The sequence below is a fragment of the Cyclopterus lumpus genome, chromosome 6, assembly GCF_009769545.1.
Source record: "Cyclopterus lumpus isolate fCycLum1 chromosome 6, fCycLum1.pri, whole genome shotgun sequence".
Lineage (NCBI taxonomy): Eukaryota > Metazoa > Chordata > Actinopteri > Perciformes > Cyclopteridae > Cyclopterus > Cyclopterus lumpus.
In genome coordinates, this window is record NC_046971.1 from 16,247,738 (window position 1) to 16,270,378 (window position 22,641).

The 22,641-nt window shown below is 39.5% G+C and overlaps 1 protein-coding gene across 1 annotated transcript; it reads right to left on the bottom strand.

Annotated features, from left to right (window-relative positions):
- Positions 1 to 530: 530 nt before the first annotated feature.
- On the bottom strand, positions 531 to 2,477 carry lrrc4ca (leucine rich repeat containing 4C, genome duplicate a). The gene has a single exon (XM_034535597.1). The coding sequence runs from the start codon at positions 2,475 to 2,477 to the stop codon at positions 531 to 533; it is 1,947 nt and encodes a 648-aa protein (XP_034391488.1).
- Positions 2,478 to 22,641: the final 20,164 nt, after the last annotated feature.

The window sequence follows — 22,641 nt, forward strand, 5'->3', positions numbered from 1 at the left end:
CAGTTAATCTCAGTTACAGATGGTCACGAAGATTTCATCACTTTATCCACAGCTAAAGAAGATAACTAATGTGCTCTAGATTTTTCTGATACATGGGGAAATTAGGTTGGATCCAAAGACTGCAGTTTATCACGAAAAAAACAATAATTTGCTCCAGGAGTTTTTCCTCAACAGATGTCTTCAAACTGAGTTTGAAAGCACGAGTAAACCAATCCCATGAAATGAGAGGAAGGAGAAAAAAAGAACATTAATTAAGTGCTGAAAAAATAATTGCAGAATACAGTTTTTTCTTGATTTAACCACAATAGTTTTTTCTTAAATAAATAACTTCTGTTTTGTAAAGACACTTTTTGAAACTGTAGACATACCCTAATTCCCAAAGTCATTGAGTAAACATCACCAGCCACTGATTTGCCAAACACACAAGTCTGTTCCTCCATGTTTAGCCAAAGTTCTCACAACCAATGTCAGTAATGTCTTTATGTAACTCCATCAGTTCGTTGTCTAATTTTGAATAAAAAGAAAAATAATTAGATTTGGGTCTCTTGTACATTGTCTTTTGAGCTGGCCCGAATTAACAAAGGTTCGTGCGCTGAACTGTGTATGGAGTTGATAGTGGAGGCATGGTTGTATGCAGTCTTATAGGCATGGTAGTGGTTGAGGTGCTCATGCTCAAGAGGAGGCAGGGTCAGGTGGCCTTCCATGCCCGGGCCTCCTGTTACACAGTCCTCGTCCACATTGATGATCTCAATGGTGCGTGTGGGTGCGTGGTTGTTCTGCTGGTGGTGCTGTTTGCGCATCTTGTAGAAAATGATCAGCATGACTGCTGCCATGAGTGTGATTGCAACAAAGCAGCCAATGATGATCTTAGTTGTCTTCATGACCTCATCCAAACCATTCAGTGAGCCTTCCCCACCCAGCTCTGTGACTGGGATTGTGTAAGTCTTCTCTGTGGCGCGAGTGTAGAGTGGAGTCCGGACTGTTGTGGTAGTTGTAGAGGTGGGAGAAACAGATTCCCATGTACCAGCAGAAGGCGTGGGTCCCACCTTCTGTTGCACAGCAGTGGTGAAGGCTTCATTATGTGGTGATTCTATGGTCTCCACTGTCACTGTGGTGAAGTAGCTGAAGCTGCTGTTCTCTGTAGAGGACACATTGAGCGTGGCAGATGCTGTTGTGTTTCCTGCAGAATTACTGACCATACATGTGTATGTGCCTGTGTCCTGCATGGTAACATTGGTGAAGTTCAGAGTGCCATCATTTAGCACAGAGATTCTGATCTTGTAAGCACCGTGTGTCATGATGGAACCATTGGGTGTAATCCAGCTTACCGAGGTCAAGGAGTTGGCTCTGCATTTCAACTCTGCAGCGCTTCCTTCTGTCACATTTAGGTCTACGGGAGGCTCCACAATAACAGGAGCATAACAGTGAAAGTAGTTCTGATCCAGCTCGCCAATGTATCGTCCTTTATGGTGGGTTGGTGAGCTGCAGCGGGCACAGCAGCTGGTGTTAGCTGGTACCATCTCTTTTAGCCACCAGCTAAGCCAGAGGATGTCACAGTTACAATTCCACGGGTTGTGGTGCAAGTGCACCCTCTCCAGGTGATGTAAAGGAGTGAAGAGATCATGGGGCAAAAGGGTAAGGTTGTTATGGGCTAGATTGAGCTCCACCAATGACTGCAGGTCATCAAAAGAGTTCCTTTCTATGGTCTGGATCTGGGCATGCATCATCCATAGCTTCTGCAAATGGATGAGCCCCTTAAAAGAGCCAGGTCGGATGACAGCTACCTGGTTCCCCGACATCTCCAGTTCATCCAGCTTCACCAGGGGAATAAGATTGGGAATTTCCTTCAGATTGCACATTCCCAGATTTAGGTAGCGCAGATTGTTCAGCCCTTCAAAGGCCCCCTCAGATATGTAGGAGAGCCGTTTGAGCTCTCCAAGGTCCAACCGACGTAATGAGGGCACTCTGTTGAAAGCATAGGAGGGAATGCTCTCTATGGGGTTATTTCTTAGCCAAAGCTCCTTTAGTTTGGACAGGTACTCAAATGCCCCGTTTGGGATAGTGGTGAGGCGGTTATCAAAAAGCTCCAATGTATTGAGGCTGGCCAGTCCATTGAAGGCCCCCAGCTCAATTTTGCGTATGTGGTTTTTGCTCAGCTGCAGGATCTCCAGATGTCTTAGGTGCTTGAAGCTGTCCACCTTTATGACCTGAATAAGATTTTCTTGCAGATTCAGATAGCGGGTGTTGGTAGAGATGCCATCAGGGACATCCCGCAGGCCTCGGCGGGTGCAGATGACTTTGCTGAACTGGTTACTACAGGAGCAGGCAGAGGGGCATGTCTGAGCACGTACCAGCCCTGCCACCACCAGCAGCTGGAGGGCCAGAAGCAGGACAAAAAAAGGGTCGGACAAGGCCCGGTTCCACCTAGGACCTCGCATCATCTGCTGCTGCTGAGAGGAGGTCATCTTGTTTAACATTCATAATTCATTGACTGGTTTTGCACTCTTTGGAATGAGGATTTGGGCTCGCTGGAATGAAATGAGAGACAGAAGAGATACATTAGATAATGTTATACATTATTGGCAGACAGCAAATCCCCAAAAGTCAAATTTGAATGTTTGTGTAGCTAGGAATCAATCATCAATAACACATGCATACATCCTTACACACAGGCACACACACACACACACACACACACACTTGCAACTGTGATAGAGTACCTTCTATCTCTGTTTCTGCGTACACTGTCCTCCATTCTCAATCTCAGTCACAAAATAAAATCACAATGAATATGTCAACTTCTGTGCTGCATCTCTGTGGGAGGAGGAGGGGAAGGGAAGAAAACCAGCTAGGACTGCTGTGTTGTGTGAGTTTTATTTGAGACTTGAGAGATATAAATAATAAGGATGCTTGCCACCCACCACTCCTTTGAGTCGAGAAATCTGGGAACGTCTGATTACAATTCTCAGTTCCTCAAAGGCACATATGTGACTGGAATGTCAAACAAGCAAGTCTAAATATTACTGGGGAATTTGTTTGTGTAACTCTTTATGTATTACGCCAGAAGAAACTGTGGAAATACAAACAGTGTATTCTTTGATTAAGATTTACTGTTTGCAAGAGAGATGATGCTATGTATGGAGTGTAACTAAATGATGTGTTTGCTTAATTGATTCAGTGTATTTTATCTTCCTCTTTTCTATTTGGTAATACCAGTATTCTTCAAAGTTGCTCATGTTTTTATGGTTGCACATAATGGTTAAAAAAAGGTGCCATTCATACAATATAAATGACAAGGAAACACTGCAACGTGTGGAAGTAAAACTAGTTTTTAAATTGATCTTACTACATAATATGCATATACATAGAATGATTGTGATACAATATTTGACTTATCGAGACATGAATTAGTCTTTATTAGTCATGAATCATGACTAAGAGAACACCATATCATAGAGTACTTCTATATTTTTAAAAAGGTGCTATTGATTGAATTAAAATCCCAGCAGATACTTCTTACGGCTTCCAGTAGAGAAAGCCAAGAAGAATCGGTTTCTAGAGCTAATTTGTAGAGGGGTTCTCAGGGTATATCAACATCTAGCCCAACTAGAGATCCATTACAATATAGCTTGTTTCACTACTAACATAATAATTATATTAGATTCAGTGTTCAGGTATGACATTCCTGTCTGACTTTATAAATAAACGTATCAGTTTCCCCCAATGTATTGTTAAAGACTAGTTTATAGCTTCAGTCTTAACTAACTGATACATATAGAATAATTACAGAAAATGCTGTGATGGGCATGCCAACTGAAGATAATCACTAGAGTGCATTAACTGTCACAACAACTTTTTGCTTGTCGTATAGCTGCCAATATTAATTCCAACATCATTTTCTAGCATTGTCATAGAAAGCTGGATTTTGTTCTCTCTCCTTAAGTGAAAATCAGGGAAACACAGGTCGGAAGTGAGTCACAGAGCCAACACAGATAAAGAGAAACATTTATAGCGCCTATAATCTACCTGACCTGAATGCTTTTAAGTGTGGGAGGAAACTGGAGCACGTTCAGAAAATCAATGTGAACATGAAGAAAACATGTGAACTTTATAAAGGTAAGATGGAGTTACAACCTGCAGTGAAATGACAGCAATGTGTTTTTGAGCTATAAATAGCAACAATAAATCTGTTTGACTTTCACACAAATAAGTTTTAATCTAGAAACAAAGCAATGATATGAGTTCCAAGAGACAAGGGGAGAGATGTGATGTGTTTGATGAATGAATTACAACAGCTGTCATATTGGAATAAGGTTATCAAAAATAAACATTGTTATTCATTCTCACTGTAACTCAGTGACACTGACACTGTGAGTTTAGAACAACACATTACAAAATTAACTACATTCAAAATGAGTTTATGACATATTTCTTTTTAATCTTTCAAATTCTGCAAATGAAGATGTGTGAACATGAGACAGCTCAAAGGTGAATTGGAAACATCAAGGGACTGTTAAGCGGACACACACACACACACACACACGTACACACACACACACACACACACGCACACACGTACACACACACACACACAGCATGACAGCAGACAAATCAAATACATGCGCTGTTGTGGGAACACAGTATGTTTCTGCTTCCATACAGTATGTTCAATACACAGCCTAATCGGACAGACAGCTCTTCACTAAAGAATAAGCAGGCTATTACTCTAACTACTGATTAATTGCTTGTTAACTGATTCCATTTATTCTTCAATTACACAATTTAAATTCTGAGTAGGAAAAGCCTGAGGGTGGAAAAAGAAGCAGGGGTCTGGACACATTTGACAGGGATCAGATACCAGGCTAATAATCACTTTTCTTAATCACAGCTTTCATTTTTTAGGATTGAAAACCTTGCACTAAACAATTGACTATAGTAGAATCCAGGGTACAATGATTTGTTTTGCATGCATCTTCGACTGACCCTCTAAAAAATGAATTCTAATAAAAGTGAACTCACGCTCATTTATTACAGTACAATGCTTTTTCAAAGTGAAATTCCATCAAAAATATGTACAGTTTGGATTCGTGAATAACTATCCCTCAGATAAAGAATCCCTGTATCTCATTCCACTATTTACTCATCCTCCTTTTCAAGAGATCAAAAAATAGATGAAGTTGATTTAGAAAGCAAAACAATGCTTCCTCAAACCGACAATGAAGTAGCAAAATTGGATTTACGTAGCGCAGTGAAGGAATTAGATTAAAAGAGATAAGGAAAATTAGATTAAGAAAAGAATGCATTTTCAAACTTTTGTTCTCACAGATTATGAACTGCCAACTGTCTCTTTGTCTGGTAGAGAACACAAAATCATGACCCAGATTAGCACAAGTGCACACAATTGAAGAGCAAGATCTGCTACATTTCTGAATTAATTTCTGGTTTATGAAACAGAAACCATTCACACTGAATCCAACGATACACATAAACTCTGTATGTGTCTATAAGCATAGATGACAAAAAGGGATTACATCTTAAACATTTCATCAAAAGATGCCATGATGTAAATTCACATGATCCATATACAGTACATTAAATTAAGGAAATCAGGACAATATTCATATTACTTTATGACACATTAATATTTGACTATACGGTAGTGTAGATTACCTTCAATTTAGCGTTTCCCCAAAGCGTAGTCTGACTTGTCACTAGGTTGCCAAATTCAACAACTTAAAAACTAGCAAACTGTTTACTAAGAACATACACATATTTTGTATTTAACAGGGAGGTATACATGTGTGCTATTATGGAGCAATATTCCTATCTTTATTCAAGAGCGTATTCTTTAAATTTGAGACCATGACTCTTTGATTTCACTTTATGTATTGCTTTCTCTAAAACCCTGTCCTCACACTACACTAACTCATGCTTGGGCTTGGATTTCTCTTTTCTACTCAAACTGTATGCTTGCACTGAGATATATTATTGCTTACACAGATTTACTTTGCTCCAGCGTCAGCCCTTCTCCTCACACTTCGGCTGCTTCTGTGTGCTCTTGAAACATCTGCTCTCAGATTTCTCCTCTGCTTTCAGATCTTTACTCTGCATTTAGATTTTTGTTACGAAGCACAGCTGTCAAATATTCCCAACAAATAGAATGTCAAAGACCAAAACTGAGGTGGTAACCACCACGGAGTGCCCCTTCTTTTCTTTATAAATCCATGGACTGCACGTTAAGCTATCTACCTCGCTGTGGCTTCAATTTAGACTTGTAGTTCACCTCCAAGCTGAAACTGAACATACTCTTGTTTAAAGTACTCTATTTTCAGGCTCATCTAGCATTCTTTGATGGTTAGTTAACGCAAGCACTATAGCGCACAGCTAAGTTTTTTGTGAGTGAAGGTCTGGGTGCTGTGGTATATAAAGTTTGTGATTGCTAGTGGTATTTCTGTTGGCATGCTGCTGCGATCATAAACCACAACAACGGCTCGTGTTGCATTTTGACTGGCGCCACTCCCCATCGGCACTAACATTGGTGCCAATAATTGTAACTTGCTCCACTGACCAACACCATTGTATGTTCCACTCCAGACAGGACACTGACAGGAGGCCGATGGCGCTATTATAGTAAAGGTATGGGCTGGTATATAGCTGGTATATAGTAAGCCTCGTAAAGCGAACACACTCGCAACAAAGCAGGGATCATTTCATTGGTCAACATTGTTTTTTGAAAGGGTTATTGCACTAAAGAACCCAAGAGCAAAGGAGAAATCAGAGAGCAGATGTTTCACAAGCACACAAAGGCAGCCTGAGTGTGAGGAGAAGGGCTGAAGCTGCAGCGTAGGAACTCTGTGCAGGCATCAGCAACCCGCTATTCACTCCTTTTCCCACAGACCTGCCATCAGGCGACTTAAAGGTAACCAATGGGGATTAACTTTGTCAGCCATAGAAACAATACTCATCGCTTTCCTTGTCACAACTAATCAATACTCATACTGCATAAATACAGAGGCTGTCTTATTGATATTGGTCAGCTATCCTTGACATCCAGAGTACTGTGTACAATGACCTTAACACCCTTTCACATGCCGAGGAACAGAGCTTCACATTTGATATACTGTAAATGATAAACATAATACATGATATATATGTATCAATGTGTCTATTTTAGAAAATAAATACAATCATTTAGAATAATGTTTCTACTTATAATAACTTTTGACAAAGAAACCATATAACATACCAATCTACAGGTAACTGAGAGCATACGGCTGATGTTACATTGCATTCGGGGGGAACCACATGTTATTGCCTAAAGCACTGACCCTCCCATTGTTTAACAAGTAGTGGACTATTCAGCGTCATGTGTGCCTCTACACTATTTATATTTTTTATGTATTTTATGCATGCATAAATCCCATTTTTCATCATACCTTCCTTTTATTTTTTCAATCAACCAGAAAAGACTGAATTAATTATTTATTAGTGCTACGAGAAATTATTCTGGGGCTAAAGGCCCCTAAAATAGGCTGAGTGACGCCATTGCCGGGCAAAAAGCACAGAGATTTTCTTCTGCTCACTTTCAGTGGTCAACAAACATTTCTTATCTTCAGTCAGTTTACAGACACATTCATGGCTTCATTTAAAAAGGTGTTCTGAGGCTTTCTACACTCACCTAATGCTTGAGAGCCCACTGCGTATGAACTTTAAGTGAGGAGTGACAGACAGAAGATTTGGCTTTCACACTGAATGACCTCGAGACTGTAGAGTGAGAGATGTGTGTGACGGAGGAAGGTTGGCATATATGCTATGGAGAGAGAGAGAGAAAGATAGAGATTTATGAGATATTAATCAAATTAGGTCACTTCTTGATAATGCCAACTATCTTGCAACAGCTCCAAATATAAACTAGAATCCTTTATGGATTCTAGTGTTGGAGGAATACCCTCCCCATGCATGCAAGCATCATCCTCTTTTCCTTCTCTCTAGCCTCACAACATAAACATGCAGAACATACTGTGACTAGTGCAATGAGTGGATTGGATGAATGTAGTTATCATATGGGATATGTTTGCGTGCAGTCATATCTTTAATATAGTGTTTTGTCACTGATTATTGAGTGTTATAGCATTTTGCTGGGGTTTAAAACAGGACACAACATCCACCCATTGAGCCACTGTCAGGGACGGCTGTGTATCTGGTGATACAGTTGAGTCAATATTTTGAAGCTGGAAACAGTGTGTCACTCAGTATGAATCAACTGCTTTCTAACTATATTTGTAATCAAATATATCTTTATAAAATTATTGTTTCGTCTTATAGATGACACACTTTTTTCACTTTTTTTTCTAATTGTAAGTATCATCATGATTTTGCATGCATTTCACTAAATTGGCAAGAAGAATTACTTCTATGAGGCTATTAAAAGATATTTGTATATTTCTCTTGTATTTAGTTTTTAGTATTTATGATAGCCATCTCTTTTGTTTATTAATGTATTTGTCTCTAATGCTTCATAACACATACATTTAAATAAATGTGAATCATGGATTACATACCCAATTAAACCAACATAGTGTGAAATTAAACTTTACTGCTGATCATCATGGTATATATGTACTATACTATATATAAATATGCAACTATACTATATATAAATATGCAATTGAGAGATCATTAATGCTTTCTAGTAGCCACACACACACACACACACACACACACACGCACGCACACACACACAAACAATTAATAATTTCATCTGCAGATAACCTTTTGATCTCATTCACAGAGCACCAACCACTTACATAAATAACATCAACAAACTAACTTAGCAGGCTATATATTATCTGTAAACGGAACTGAATTTCCAATAATTAACCAGAGTATTGCAGCAGTTATTTTGGTTATTTGGTTGATATTGGCATTACAGTGGAAAAGGGTCACATAAGAGAAATGTTTGTATTTTCCTTTCCATGTCTCTTTATTTCATGGTAGTATACAGTATAGTATAGGTTATATATATATATATATATATATATATATATATATATATATATATATATATGTGTGTGTGTAGTAAAGCTACAGAAAATGTCTTATTCTCATAAATGTTTCCATCTCTTTGTTAAGTTTAATTTTTGAATAATTTAATTTAAACTTTATTAATACCAATATTTGAATCTTTTAGAGAGATTCATGATTATTGTCTTCTGCATGCACAAGCTGTTCAACCACTGAGTGTAAAACTGAGATGTATCATCTGGCAAATTCGAAAAGTTGTTCTGGTTTTCTCTAATTTTGCTGTCCAGTGTGTATCCAACTATTATAATGTCTGATGAGTAGGATGAGTGGTTGTGTATACATTGTGCACAACTGTACTCTTCTTTTCCACAGTTCAATATAGACCAATCAACAGTTTCTGAGGCACCAAAATTAAGGAATGTTGAGAGTATACAAAAAATGGAGATTGTCTTACTGTTGCTCTTTGTCAATATCTTTTGTTTTAACCAGCCAAGTGAAACAGACAAGCCGTGTACTTTGAATTGGCACTAACTAGCCAAGTGAGACAAACTGACAGCTGCTCCCCTGCCCACTGCCTGACATGCTTCCACTCACAGCTTGTCTGCCTCATCTATAACAAGATGGGGAAATTAATTTGATTCATCTAACAAACATCGATTTAATCATCAATCCGTGCATGAAAATCTATTAGGAAGGTACTGTACAAATTAAGCAGCCCCCATTTAGAAGTCTACCCTTGTTGGTTGATTTCAATTGTACTCACACTGATTAACAATTCTAATCCCATATGTGTGTGCATTTTCTCCTGTTTCTTGATGAACTCCTCGGGCCTCCAATAACACACATCCAGGCCATGCATTGTGTATATTGTAATGTACCTCTGCGGTTCTGTGCTCCAGGTGCTTTGTTTCCTGTCATTCACTTCATCTCAGTTCACAGTTTGAGTTAATTCAGGACAGGAAAGCTACAGTTGAATGTTGCATGCAGCTGGAAGGGAACCATTAAATTAATTAAAGATCCCTGTTTCAAGATATTCAAAAATATTCTCTTTGGAATAGTAACTTGTGTCTAATGTCTTTTTATTTCCATGATAGAGCCACGATACAATATCTTCTCTCTCAATGGAAATTGTTGTATCTATGAATACACCAGTATTGTTCATTTCTCCAGTTTATCAACTTCAAGTTTCCACATAACACTTGTGTATGTTGCATTTTGGACCACAGTTTGCTTTAAACTTGCCATATGTAAAGTGTTGTCACCTGGTAAGAAAAGTGTTCTGTTTCTATTTAAATGTCACTGCTGCTTCTTTATGCAAATATATAGTATCGTGCTGTTTTCAATGACGCATCTTTCTCTATTTTTGAATGAGGCCATTTTTGTGATGATGCTTGATTTGTGAGTCAATGTTTCAGCTATATCTGCTATAAAGAGTGGTGTGTCAACAGAGCCGGTGTATCATTACTGCAGGGCATCCCACTTGTTATTCAGGTATGGGTCACTTCTATACAGAGCAATTGGCCTCCCCCTCAGTCAGAGGATGGTCCCCCCAAGGACACATTTTTCTGACAAATGAGCTGCAGTAATATCAGTTCTTCAGACAAAAGTGCCCGACCAGGAGCTTGTTTAGCATGTAAAGACACAAACACACACACACACACACACACACACACACACACACACACACACACACACACACACACACACACACACAAACCTAAGTATTGATAGGCTTAGTTAAAATATGTAAATGTTCACACATACTGTATAGCCACAGTAGTATCATACAGTATAGCCAATGTCTTCTGTAATTGGAGTCAATAGAATCAGTCATGGTGATTACTAAGATATCCAATACAACTATGTTAAGCCTATTTAGTCCTTTCTGCACAGTATTTAGCTTCCTGTTATTCCTGAAAAAAAAGGAATCATACCAGCTGCACAGATTTTCAACGGAAGGTGTTTATCTACGTGCATCTGTGGTTTATGCTTTTAGCATGTGAAAATCTCTACAAGCTGTGTGTACATGAGAGCCTTTTAGTTTCACAGTGAGCGGTCTGTTGGAGGTTTATGGGTAACAAGAGGTATTGATAAAATCATTCTTAACCTTGTGAGCATTTCAGAGAGGCTGTGGGCAGAAAATGTCTGTTACTCTTCAAGGACGTGGGCTGAAGCGGTCTGTCTGTAATACTGCTGTCGCCCAGGTGTCCGGATGAGGTCAGGGTTAGCACGAATCACTTTGAGTCTGACCGAGCCGAGCAGAGGTCATTCTGAGGCTGTGAACCAGGACATCCAGGCAGCGCAGTCTCCCTGAGATTGAGTTTCTGGCTTGAGAGGACATGTGAGATAAGAGGGAGATTGGAAGCCCACTGATGATAACTACAAACTAGAGGCAAAACCGGAGGATAATAATAACAGGATAAAAGAGGAAAAGAAATGTCTAGAAATCTCACCAGTCATACAACGGCATATTTGTACGACCACTTCATACTACTTATATTTGTGATAAAAAAACAATATATTTTTTATTAGATTAATGAAAGTGTACTCATTTCATACCAGGCCCTGTTTGTTAACCTGCTCACACGCACACGCACACAAGCACATACACGCATGCACACAAATACGCACTAACAAACACACACGCACAGACACACGCACACACGGACACACACACTATCCTGGAATGGGTATCCTCAAAATCACATTTTGAAAGGGAAATTTACAGACTGGACGGGGGAGAGAAAGGAGAGTGACGTTCAATATACGTGTCGTCTTTATACATTTCAGCAGTTGTAAATAAGTATACATTACATTAAAAAACGATCAGGTTATTTTCTAATTGAATTATGCCAATATTAAAGCGAAGAACAGTGAAGGTCAGACTCAGAAAACAGAGGGATTCTGTCCTGTGATAGATTAGGACTAATTATGATGTTTTTTTATTCAAAAATACATCACGACATCTGAATGCACACGTTTGGAAACATGTATGACTTGATGTAGGAAATAAGAAACATTAATTGATTCTATTGCACCAATTAAATATTCCCATGTAGAAGCACAATGTCCCGCCCCACTGTGACAGATTCAAATGGTGTATAAAATTAAATAAACAGTAAATTAAAGGGGGTTTGAAGTAAGTGAATCACAAAAGCCACGACTCATGAGAGTAATTTCAAATAAGATGAATGCAATTATGCCTTTAATTGATTGTATTCAATTAATTGCATATCGCACGCAACATGACTAAACTAACACACTATAAAAGATGCCAGACAGTCAGTGCCTGATTTCCTTCTGCATCGGCTTTAAAAAATGATTTACTGTGACAGAGATAATAGACGCAAAAATTATGACAACATATGGCCAACACAGACAAACAGCCTAGAGGAACAGTGGTCGCTTCCGTAAGTAAAAGCTCCCGGATACTGTGACGGTAGTTCAATCCAAAAGTAGAACAGACGTGGAGTGGAAGTAACATGCATGAGTTGCAGCAGGGTTGTTCACACCAGAGGCGTATTTCTATTTGCTGTCCAAAAGCACCTCTTTGTGAACAAAACAACAACAATAAAAAAATAAAACGCCTGACCCAAAGGTGAAATGTCTTGTGAAAATAGCATTCTTACAGTGTGAGCAGAGGTACCAGCAGAAACACTGCTGAGAGTCATAACGTTCTTATTTTTCCACTTTTTTTTCATCTCATCCACAGACTTACTCATGCGTCAAAGCAGCCACGTGCCATTTCTCATCCAGTGCAGTGCTGTGCTAAAACTTCCTATACAGGACCTAAGAGTCTCTCTCTGTCCTTGTTTGAACATCGATCATTTCTAAACACTTAAATCCTTCAGTAACATGGATCATATTCATTTGCCATTTCATATTTCACAAGCACAATTCTTGTTTTTAAATAATATTTTTTCTATTGCACTGAGCATTGCCGAAACTACAGCTGGAGGTTTATAGGCTGTACCACAGACTTAAAATTATGAATGAAATTGCAAAGCTATTGCCTCAATAATTAATCAACACAGTCATGTCACAGATTCAAAATTATACTAGTTATACTGCCCCCTCAGTCTGTATTCTGGCCTTGGCTAAATAATACCAAAAATGATTCCGTCATAATGTCATTTTTTTCCCAAAATATGTATTCTTCCCATTGACAAACAGCCAAACACTCAATAGCTCTACAAGCAGTCAAATCATTAACAAATAACAATATCCTTCAACTTCCTAGTTGAAAACTGAAGACTTACATTGTAAGATGCTGCTGCTATTTTGTCTGACCTCTGAATTTCATTCAGCAAACATTTGATAGTCATGAAATAGCCAAAATAAACTGCGGGAAAAAGTAGAAATAGTGTGCAGCTCATTCATTTACTTTCCGCACTAAATCCTTTTCATGATCACAGGGGGCTGGAGGCTAATCCCAGCATACATGGGGCAGAAGACAGATTTATTTGAGCTGAAAAGGTGTTTCTTAAGGTGAATGAATAAAAAGCCAGATGTATTCAGACCAAAGTAGTTACTTTCGCCCTCTTCAGCTCTTTTTAAAAAAGATTTGATGAAAGGTATCATGCCTGTTTTTACCTTATAAGTCAAGATTCATCAAATAAATATATGACACAACAAACAAGCACAAACCATGAACAGGTGATCCAGGTATGGCTTCCGGCTTCATCTAATTCAGTTTTTACCTGCCAATTTAATCAAAGTTCCAAGGCAGAGTTCTGGTCATCCTTTTGTTAACGTCCAATCCACTGTAAAGCTGTCCCTGAAAGTACAAAGAGCACACTGTGAGAAAACTTTAAAAACAGATACCATATTTACAGTCTGTGGCTATTCAGTTTCACAGGCTCTATGGAATACAACCATGAATAATGCACTGTTTTGGAAAGATTATGATCTATCTACTCAACTATCAAAAAATGCAAAAAATAAACCCCTAGGTTAAAGTACATCTAATTCAAAATTCTCTTTACTGTCTCTAAATAATCATTGAGTCATCTTGTTAGTTTTCCTTTCAACCGCTTCCTCAGCACTCTCTGCTGATGCTGATATTTTAGTGCCTTTGAGAACCTCTATCTAACAAGAGGAGCTTTACAGTACGCCACTGTAAGTCGGAAGAGCTCATTCCCCGGGGACGAGGGGACAGTCAAAGCCATAATGCTTCACAAACACACATGTGTGGCCTGCACACAAAAAGACATGAACACACACAACACAGAGGACAGACCCTGCTGAATAAATTATGGGGGACAAAAGCAAACAGAGATAAAGCTCTCCATCTCAGCTGCCATCCATTAGTGCAGAGCAGGAACTATGAGTACAAATAAGCGCCTTTGATCCACTGGAACATTTTTGGGTGAGCCTATCATGACCCAAACCTTTGTTTTAAGAAAAAGGTTTGCTGTTTCTGTCTCATTTACGCATTGCCAGTGAGTTATGTTTTCACATTACAGTTGCATTAATCCAGATGATCAGCAGCCCATAAAACACATGCAAATATGTCTTAAAGCATCTAATGTGCTTCTGATGACGAGAAAACAATTACGCTTTAAATTAGTTGCTTATGAGTTAGCTTTTTGGAGTAGAATGTTTTGCAAGAGCTCCCTTGTTCTTTGGCCCAATAATGGAAAATTCAAAGGAATACTAAAACCCCCAAAAAGGTTTCTGTCTCTCAATACTCAACATACTCAGCCTGTTTATGGCAGCCAACCTGAGCCACGTGTGTTCCTTTTGTAGATGCAGATATTTAAAAAGGTGTTACTATTATAATTTAATTTTAAATAATGCTATAAACAGCCATTGTTTTCAATGTAAATAATGCATCTGATTTTCAGACAGGTTTGGTGCTCTAATAAGTATTTAAGTCAGCAGGACAGCATTTATGGAATGGACTCAAAAGAGTGCTCATTTTAATCTAAACAAGAGAGAATGTTTCTCAGGGTGATGATGTGGTTCACTGTTTTATGTTGTACTTTTGGACAGTAGAAGTTTATGGCAGAGGGCAAAAAAGTGATATCAGTTTTTTATTTTCACGAGATTTGTAAACATGAAACTAAAGAATATTGCCAGACTTATACGTGTTGCGAGTCTCCAGTTTACTGCTCTAAGTTTTGCAACTAAGGTACGTAAAAATATAATAACAGTAATACATACAACTAAATTGCTCATATGGGGTACAGATATCACATTAGCAAGACCATGAAGCTCAAAGATTTGATTTGAGATTTTGAGAATTACAAATCCTGCTATGGCGAAGGCATGAACAGCCCTACAGTGTCTGATTGGCTCGATTGACTCTTGGCCTTTGTTGGTCGGTTTGGTGGTTTAGATTCAAACATGAGGATTGAGATGGGTTCAGGTTTGGTTAAGAGTATCAGGGTAAGCTAATCAGAGGCATAGTAGGGCGGAGCGGGAGCAAAGGTGAGCAACACTGGGGCTGGAGTCCTGTTATGTTACTGTTGAAGAAAACCATTTCCTGATTATGCTTTTCAAAATAAAAATATGTTTATGTGTTTGAGGAATAACTCTCTAATTGATTCACTAAGAATGACAAATTATGCCCACAGGGCTTTGCTGTTGTAATTATTATCATTGTTGTTATCAACAACATCAATATTGTGCCCCCACACACACACACACAGACACAGACACAAAACACCCCCTGGCTTTCCTCCTTCTTTGACAACATTCTGCATCATTGCATTGTTCAACGCCTGTCTCAAGTCAGTGTTTCAGAATGTATGATGTGTACGTTCTAAGTTTCTAAGTAAGAATAAGCAACCAAACTCTGGTCTGCCCAGTGGTCTGCTTCAATGGTGGTTGGGTCTTGGAAAGATATGAAACAAATCGTGATATGCTTCTTTATAGTCTTTCAATATACAGTATATGTCTGTACATATGTAGTGTTTGATTCTCCAGGGTGCAAGACACAACGTTATGACCAGGGAGTAAAAGAATTACACTTATCCAAAAAGATTTATTCACACAAAATAGTATGTGCTGCGCCACAAAATGAAATAGCAGTTTGCCATTTGCAGGCGTGCCATTTATCTTAGATGAAATGACAGCAATTTAAAGCTGTTTTTATTGCAAATATTATCAGATTGCACCATATTCAAGACATATGACATGTCACTGCCACTGCCGCTGACAATGCAGACAAGCAGCAGATTGATCCCTGTCTGGCAGATCTCGGTGGACTCACAGCCTTTCGAAACTCTCATCGCACCTACTTTGCAGCGATTGCATTTCGAGAAACGTTTATCACCACCTCATATTGCGCTTGGACATCAGAGCATTTTCTATCACCTCACATCTTCAACATCAGTCAGTCTAAAAAATATCTTGTTGTGTCTTAAGAGGTCTGCAGCACATCAAAGATCAGCTCAGCCATTTTTTCTTCACTCTTTATCCCCCCCATAACTCTGGAAGAGTAGTATAGTCCAACAAATCTAGACTAATGTCAGCGCCTTATGCTCAAGATAACAGCATATTTTGACCCACAGGTCACACTACATCATCCACTGGAAATGACCAGAAATGCATGTCAGGCCGAATCAATTGGCTGCACAGCCACTCGTCCAATTAAGATCTTGGGTGGGGGTGGTCAGTGTGGTTTGCAGTGTGGTGAGTACAGGCTCCCAAAGGAGCCGTAAGTGCTGAAAACAGCTCAGCTGCGCCTGCCATTTGTCATTATCTAACGGTAAATCCATCTGTGTCTGGTAGAGAGGACCCTCGCCAGGCCAGATTACTAAGTGGCGAGACAGAGAGAGAAAAAGAAGGATAGCTACGTATGTACGTACAAATGGGTCAAGTGCTGAAATATATACTATTGACTGCAGCATGGCTCTATTACATCTGAGTTTTCTGGTAAAGGCAGAGAGATTATATCAATACGTTTAATAAAGATCCATGACATCTCTAAGGGTTGCTTCGACATGATGCAAATGCCCACAGAGATTTCAAGCCATATTTTCCTTTAAAAACCTAAGGAAGATGATGGTGACAAGATAAAACAAATTAAAGGACTTTAAAGCAAGCATTAAGATGGAATAAAATTATCCGGAACAAAGAATGCAATTTTGTAATTACATGATCTGTGACTTAATTAAATTAGAATGTAGCTAAATCAGGACTTTAATATGATTTTAATTAATACACGTCTCAGCTATGTACACCATTTGTCACTAGACAATATGAGAGCTTACAGGCTTTTCAAGCATACTCTGTCGTCTGTGTGTGTTTGTACGTGTGTGTGCGTGTGTTTGTACAGGGATGCTTATGTCTGCCAGTATCATGAATAAACTGTCAATAACCACTGCCACTGACAATCAGACTTTCTTAAAATGCAGAAAATTATGCTGCCATACTAATCTGTGTAGCCAAAGTTATTTAGAAGCTGTGGACATGTTGCAATTGTCTTACTTTTAATTTGCAAACTAGAGCAAGATGAGGTTTATTTACTTTAATAGAATAGCTTCATGTACTTCTTTCCAGGATGACACAACACATGGCTATCTACAAGTTGGAATGGCTCTAGGGCTGAAGAATAAGAGCAAAACATTACACAACATATCACACATGCCATACATTTGTTGTCAACACATACAGTTTGTTTAAAGAAATGCTTTTAGTGTCCACAGTTGGCAGCACAGTAAAAAAAAAATCTGCTGCAAAGAAACTCATTGCGTGTGTGGTATTAATGCAATCAGGGGAGATATGGAATTAATATGTCTGATTAACTGCCTGAATTAGCATTTGGAGTCCAAAGAGAGTTCAAGCAAGAGGGGAGGGATGAGATATATTCTGTCGGGAGGAAGACAGGCTGACAGGATTAAAGGAAGGAAAATGGAGTAGCAAAGACAAGAAGTGGAGGAGAACAGGTTGAATGACTGATATGGAGCGTTTAACTGCACATTGAACGTTCCTTGGGCGCTTGGTTTCACCAGTCCTGTGTCTTTGATTAATTCTTTTTGACAAGGAAATATTCCTTCTCTTCATCTGCCAGTGAAATGGATCCATAGTCACCTTGCTGTCTTAGGTTTCCCCCAACTGTCAGTTGTTCATGACGGGAGATGTAATTGGTTTGGCCCCATCAAAATTGTTACTTAGAAGGCATTGTGATCTGTTTTCATGAAGACGCTGTCATTAGAGATGAGAGAACGACGCAAAGATGCTTACATGGAGAAGAAAATATCAGGGATGGCACATCGAGGCAAATGGGGACACAATACTAACACTCGAAAGGCAAAGGGGAAAGTCAGGCAAAAGGTAGTTTGAGGAGAAGGAGGGAAGATGAAAGACACAGACGGCATGGTTAGCCCCAGAGAGAGAGAGAGAGAGAGAGGAGTAAATTACCAATATGAAATCTCTCCCTCAAAATGTTTAACTCGAAAGGCTGGCAGAAGTCTCTGAAGAAAACCTGTGAATGGATGCCATGCTACCAGAGGGTGATACAGGAGGCATATCACACTAAGCCAATAATCATATGTAATGCAGATGAATGTGAATGAAACATGGGAGTGTGCAATATGAAGTTAAATGGACCAAATAGGAGACGAGATCACTATTAAAAATTGTGAATAAGAAGGAGAGGGTATATAATAAATTGTACGCTAAGGCGAAGAAAGGAAAGCTTGCAGCGGAGAAAAGGAGAATACAAATTAAGAAGCAAACTCAAATGGTATCTAGAAATCTTTTGGGTGAATCGGTGTAATTTGTGAGCAAGGAAGGTCAGGGACATACAGAAAGAAAAAATAATGTGGAGGCAGTAGAATATATATATATTATTTTATAATTTCCTGGTGTGAGGACATCATGGTGAGTCAGGGTGTGTCTTTCTCCAGGAAGAGATGAAAGCAGTAGCAGGAGTGTCTGACATACTGAACCATAAAAAGAACACAGCAAACTGAAACATTTGACATTTTTCTTCAGATTCCACTAATCTCAGAATTTGAATAGGTGCAGGAACGGACATTTTGGTGCAGCCACATTACACTGTTTTATGATGAAATGTCTGCTTCTAACTATGCTACACAAAGCAACTGAACATCTGGATCATTAAAGATAAACGTTGCAGATTTTCAACCAGCTTTTTATTGTTGCAGTGTGGATGGTATTCGTCAATGAATGATGTTTGGCTTCCTTCCGTGTTAACGGCCCCCAGAGCTCCCTTCTCATTCGCAGGCGGGAGTCTGCCGGATGTGTACATTGGCTCCATCCTGAGGCCTTTTGCCAGTACCTGAGCGAGGAGCTCTGGGCGCCAGTAACCTGGAGACAACACGGGGTGAAACTGATCATCGTTCATTTGCACATACCACCCACTATGTTTGTTGTGTTAGCACAAGCATAGTCCCTTTAGTTTGTTATTTTGCTATGTTATCAACAATGGCTAAATATGTTCATGTTGGTTTGATGATCAAGACCAATATCCTGATTGCCGTGACATTTATTATGGATATTCATGGTGTCACAACATTTTGTTGGTTACCATGTAACATTTCTTCAAGTATCAACACCAGGCTAAAGTGTCATTCACAACAAATGACAGAATATAATTCACAAATTGCCATAAAATTTAAAAAGCATAATTATGTCTTTTTTCTGCATCTGGTACTACAATCCCATTACGCTTACAACTTCACAGATCTTTAAAACAAATTGATTATGCTGATTATTTTGAATAATTGTGATCTCCATATGACTTCCTGAATACACAAAATGTAACTGACTCTTTTGACTTTCGTGACCTCCTAACGTTTCCTCTTGTGTCACTCATGTCTTAACTCTCATAACTTATGAGGCGTACTGCAAAAAATGCTCAACATATTTTTGCTTCCAAGGAGATACAGCTATTTCATTTTTAGGACCCTATGACCCTTTCTGTCACGTTACCGTTTGGTGAAATTTTACAGTGGATGATTTTTTTGATTCATCAAATACTTTTAAATAGCATGTCGTAATGAACATTACATACTCTAGAGACAGCTGCAGGGCTTGAGACGCTAGTGTTTGTTTTATGTGTGCACTGGTGTTTTCCTTTTTTTCTCCACAGTAGCAAATGTTTTTTTGCAATAAAAGCTACGATTTAGCTTTGAACTATCTTACCTTTTTCTTAGCCTAAATGTGGGAATCGAGTTCACAAGCAAGCCGGCATAACACCCTTGTTTTGTTTCCACGGCTTTCTGAAAATCCATTTGGACACATTTCATTGTGATGTGCGAAATCAAAAAAAAAGACTTGTCATCAGGCTTCAGTTATGACCATGCAAGAGAGTGAGCATACAGGAGAGCAGCTACCCCATTCCGAGTTGGATTCAACGCTTGGGATCCTAAGCGGATTTACATTGCCATATCAGCACTAAGCAGAGCGTTCATTACAGGTATCAGGAGTTGCAGTTGATAATAGAGTTAAGAAAGGAAATGCTGACATGATACCAGAGAAAGGATGTAATATGAAGGCAGATTATAAAGCTGAGCATTATCATCCTAAAGGGAGGCAGTGGAATAGAGAAATAGAAGGAAGACAGAAAGTGGGCATCTGCATAGAAGTGTGTTAATGGATGTCTTATAGAGCCAAGTTATGAAACTAATGTGATGACTATGCAGGCCATGAAGTGCAGATGAGCAAAATGTTTGTATGAGATGTTCACAAAGTTAACATGCAAACTGACATGACATGTGCCAACAAAGCAAAGCAACTTTATTGCTGAATTAATAATAATACTGGATCTACAATTATTTGTGGTTACAAGTACAAAGTGGACAATCAAAACCCGGCAGACGCATGAGGTACCTCCTTTCCTCGACTAAGCTGTTTGCTTGAAAGCCCAGGGAGAAGCATCAGATAGCTGGGAGAACTCATTATGCATAATCGGCCATGAGTCTCTCTCTTGACGAGGCCATCAGCCTTACAACGCTTTCCAGAACAATCTCGCGCCAGACTAGCCTTTAGCTTCAGTGCCTGGCAGCACCAGCTCCCATGCTCTGCCATGTCGTGCTTGCAGAGGGAGAAAATGCTCCATTGCAGAAGAAATAAGTGAATGCTACTTATACCGTATTGTACCTTGGCTGATAACACAGGCTTGATGCAGACAGTACACAAAGAGTTGGATGTAGAATGATGCATCAAATACGGAGATAAGAGATGATACCACAGTATTGCACTGGTCTGGAACTGGAAATGATTTAAAATATTTATATAGTGAATCAAACATGCTCATGGATTAATATGGGTTGTGTATTGCCCTTTTAAAAGTTGTTTCACTATGCAACATGAACATGCTGTGGCCATGTACATATACATGTACAATATATATGGGCAGAGTGAACATGTGACAGTGTGTGAGTTAAAAAGGGAAGAGCGATAACTACATGGAAAGTGAAGATCGCTCTTGGGAAACCTCTCTTTCTCTCACAGAGGAGAGGGGCGGCCGTCTGAAGAGGTTATTTATTTTTCATCTGGAGATGGAAACCGAAGAGTAGTGGGGAGAGCCCCAGCGGAATTACTGACTGAAGATGGACCCTCCTGGGGTTACTGTCTCTCTCTTTTCCCTCTTTCTTCCCCTCCTGCTCACTTTCCATCTCCCACCTTTCTGATCTTCACCAGTGAGCTGCCACTGTATCTCTGGGAGATGTGAGAAGAGGAGAAGAAAAAGAGGAGCTGCTCATTCTCGGTGCCATCTTTGCCTGCCTCACAGTCAAACTCTATTCATCCCACTCTCCGGTGGTCTGGTGGTTTTGCTCAGCTGTAACTGTATCGAGCAAGCTGAACCGAGTTGCTCTTCAGACTCCTCTCAGGCTTGTATCTCTACGTGGGAAGCAACACTTCTTATCCCAGCCCTCCTCATTAACAGCATTCCCATCACACACCAGAGTCATTAAAAAAAGCCACTTGTCCTCCCCCGTCCTCTCTTGTGTTTCCCTTTCATCATTCCATTTCTCTGTTCGGATGAACCAGCGGTATGAATGTCTTAGCTGACACCTTTACTCCACCAGGACCAGAGTGAATTATTGGGAGGCAGAGAAGTGGGGCTACATCATCTTCGTAAGGCTGCCTCTCCACGGCCTGTTCCAGGCATTCTTGTGTTGTCATGGGATCCCATGAAAGGCTGACTTTCTGCTCCCTATTTTTCTTAATGTTCAAAAGGTGTCAAATGCATCCTTGCATTTGGGTCATTTGGGAGGTCCCCCATTGCTGCAAAAAGTCAAAATACTAAAAATAAGAGTGCCGCAGAAAGTATGCGAGGGAGCTTACACTTTCAGACTGATATGAAGCAATCCCTTTACCCTTCTACCATCTAGGGAGGGATCCCAGCCTTGTGTCAGTACAGGTTTTCAGCAAGCACATAATTAAGATGACATTGTTGCAACAGTATAGTAAAGTGTTCCTCAGCAGCAAAGCTCCTCTGTAAGAACTCTCCCCTGGCGAGTCCGTGGTCCCCCAGGAGTTTGGCATTTCCACATGACATTCTTCCACATTCTGACTGCCATGCCACTACACAAACCCACTCTGCGATCTTATTTTGATGGATAAAAACAGGATGTATCAAAACAGGAGGCGTACAAAAAAATCACATGCTTTTACATTTCTATGGAGGGAGAGAGA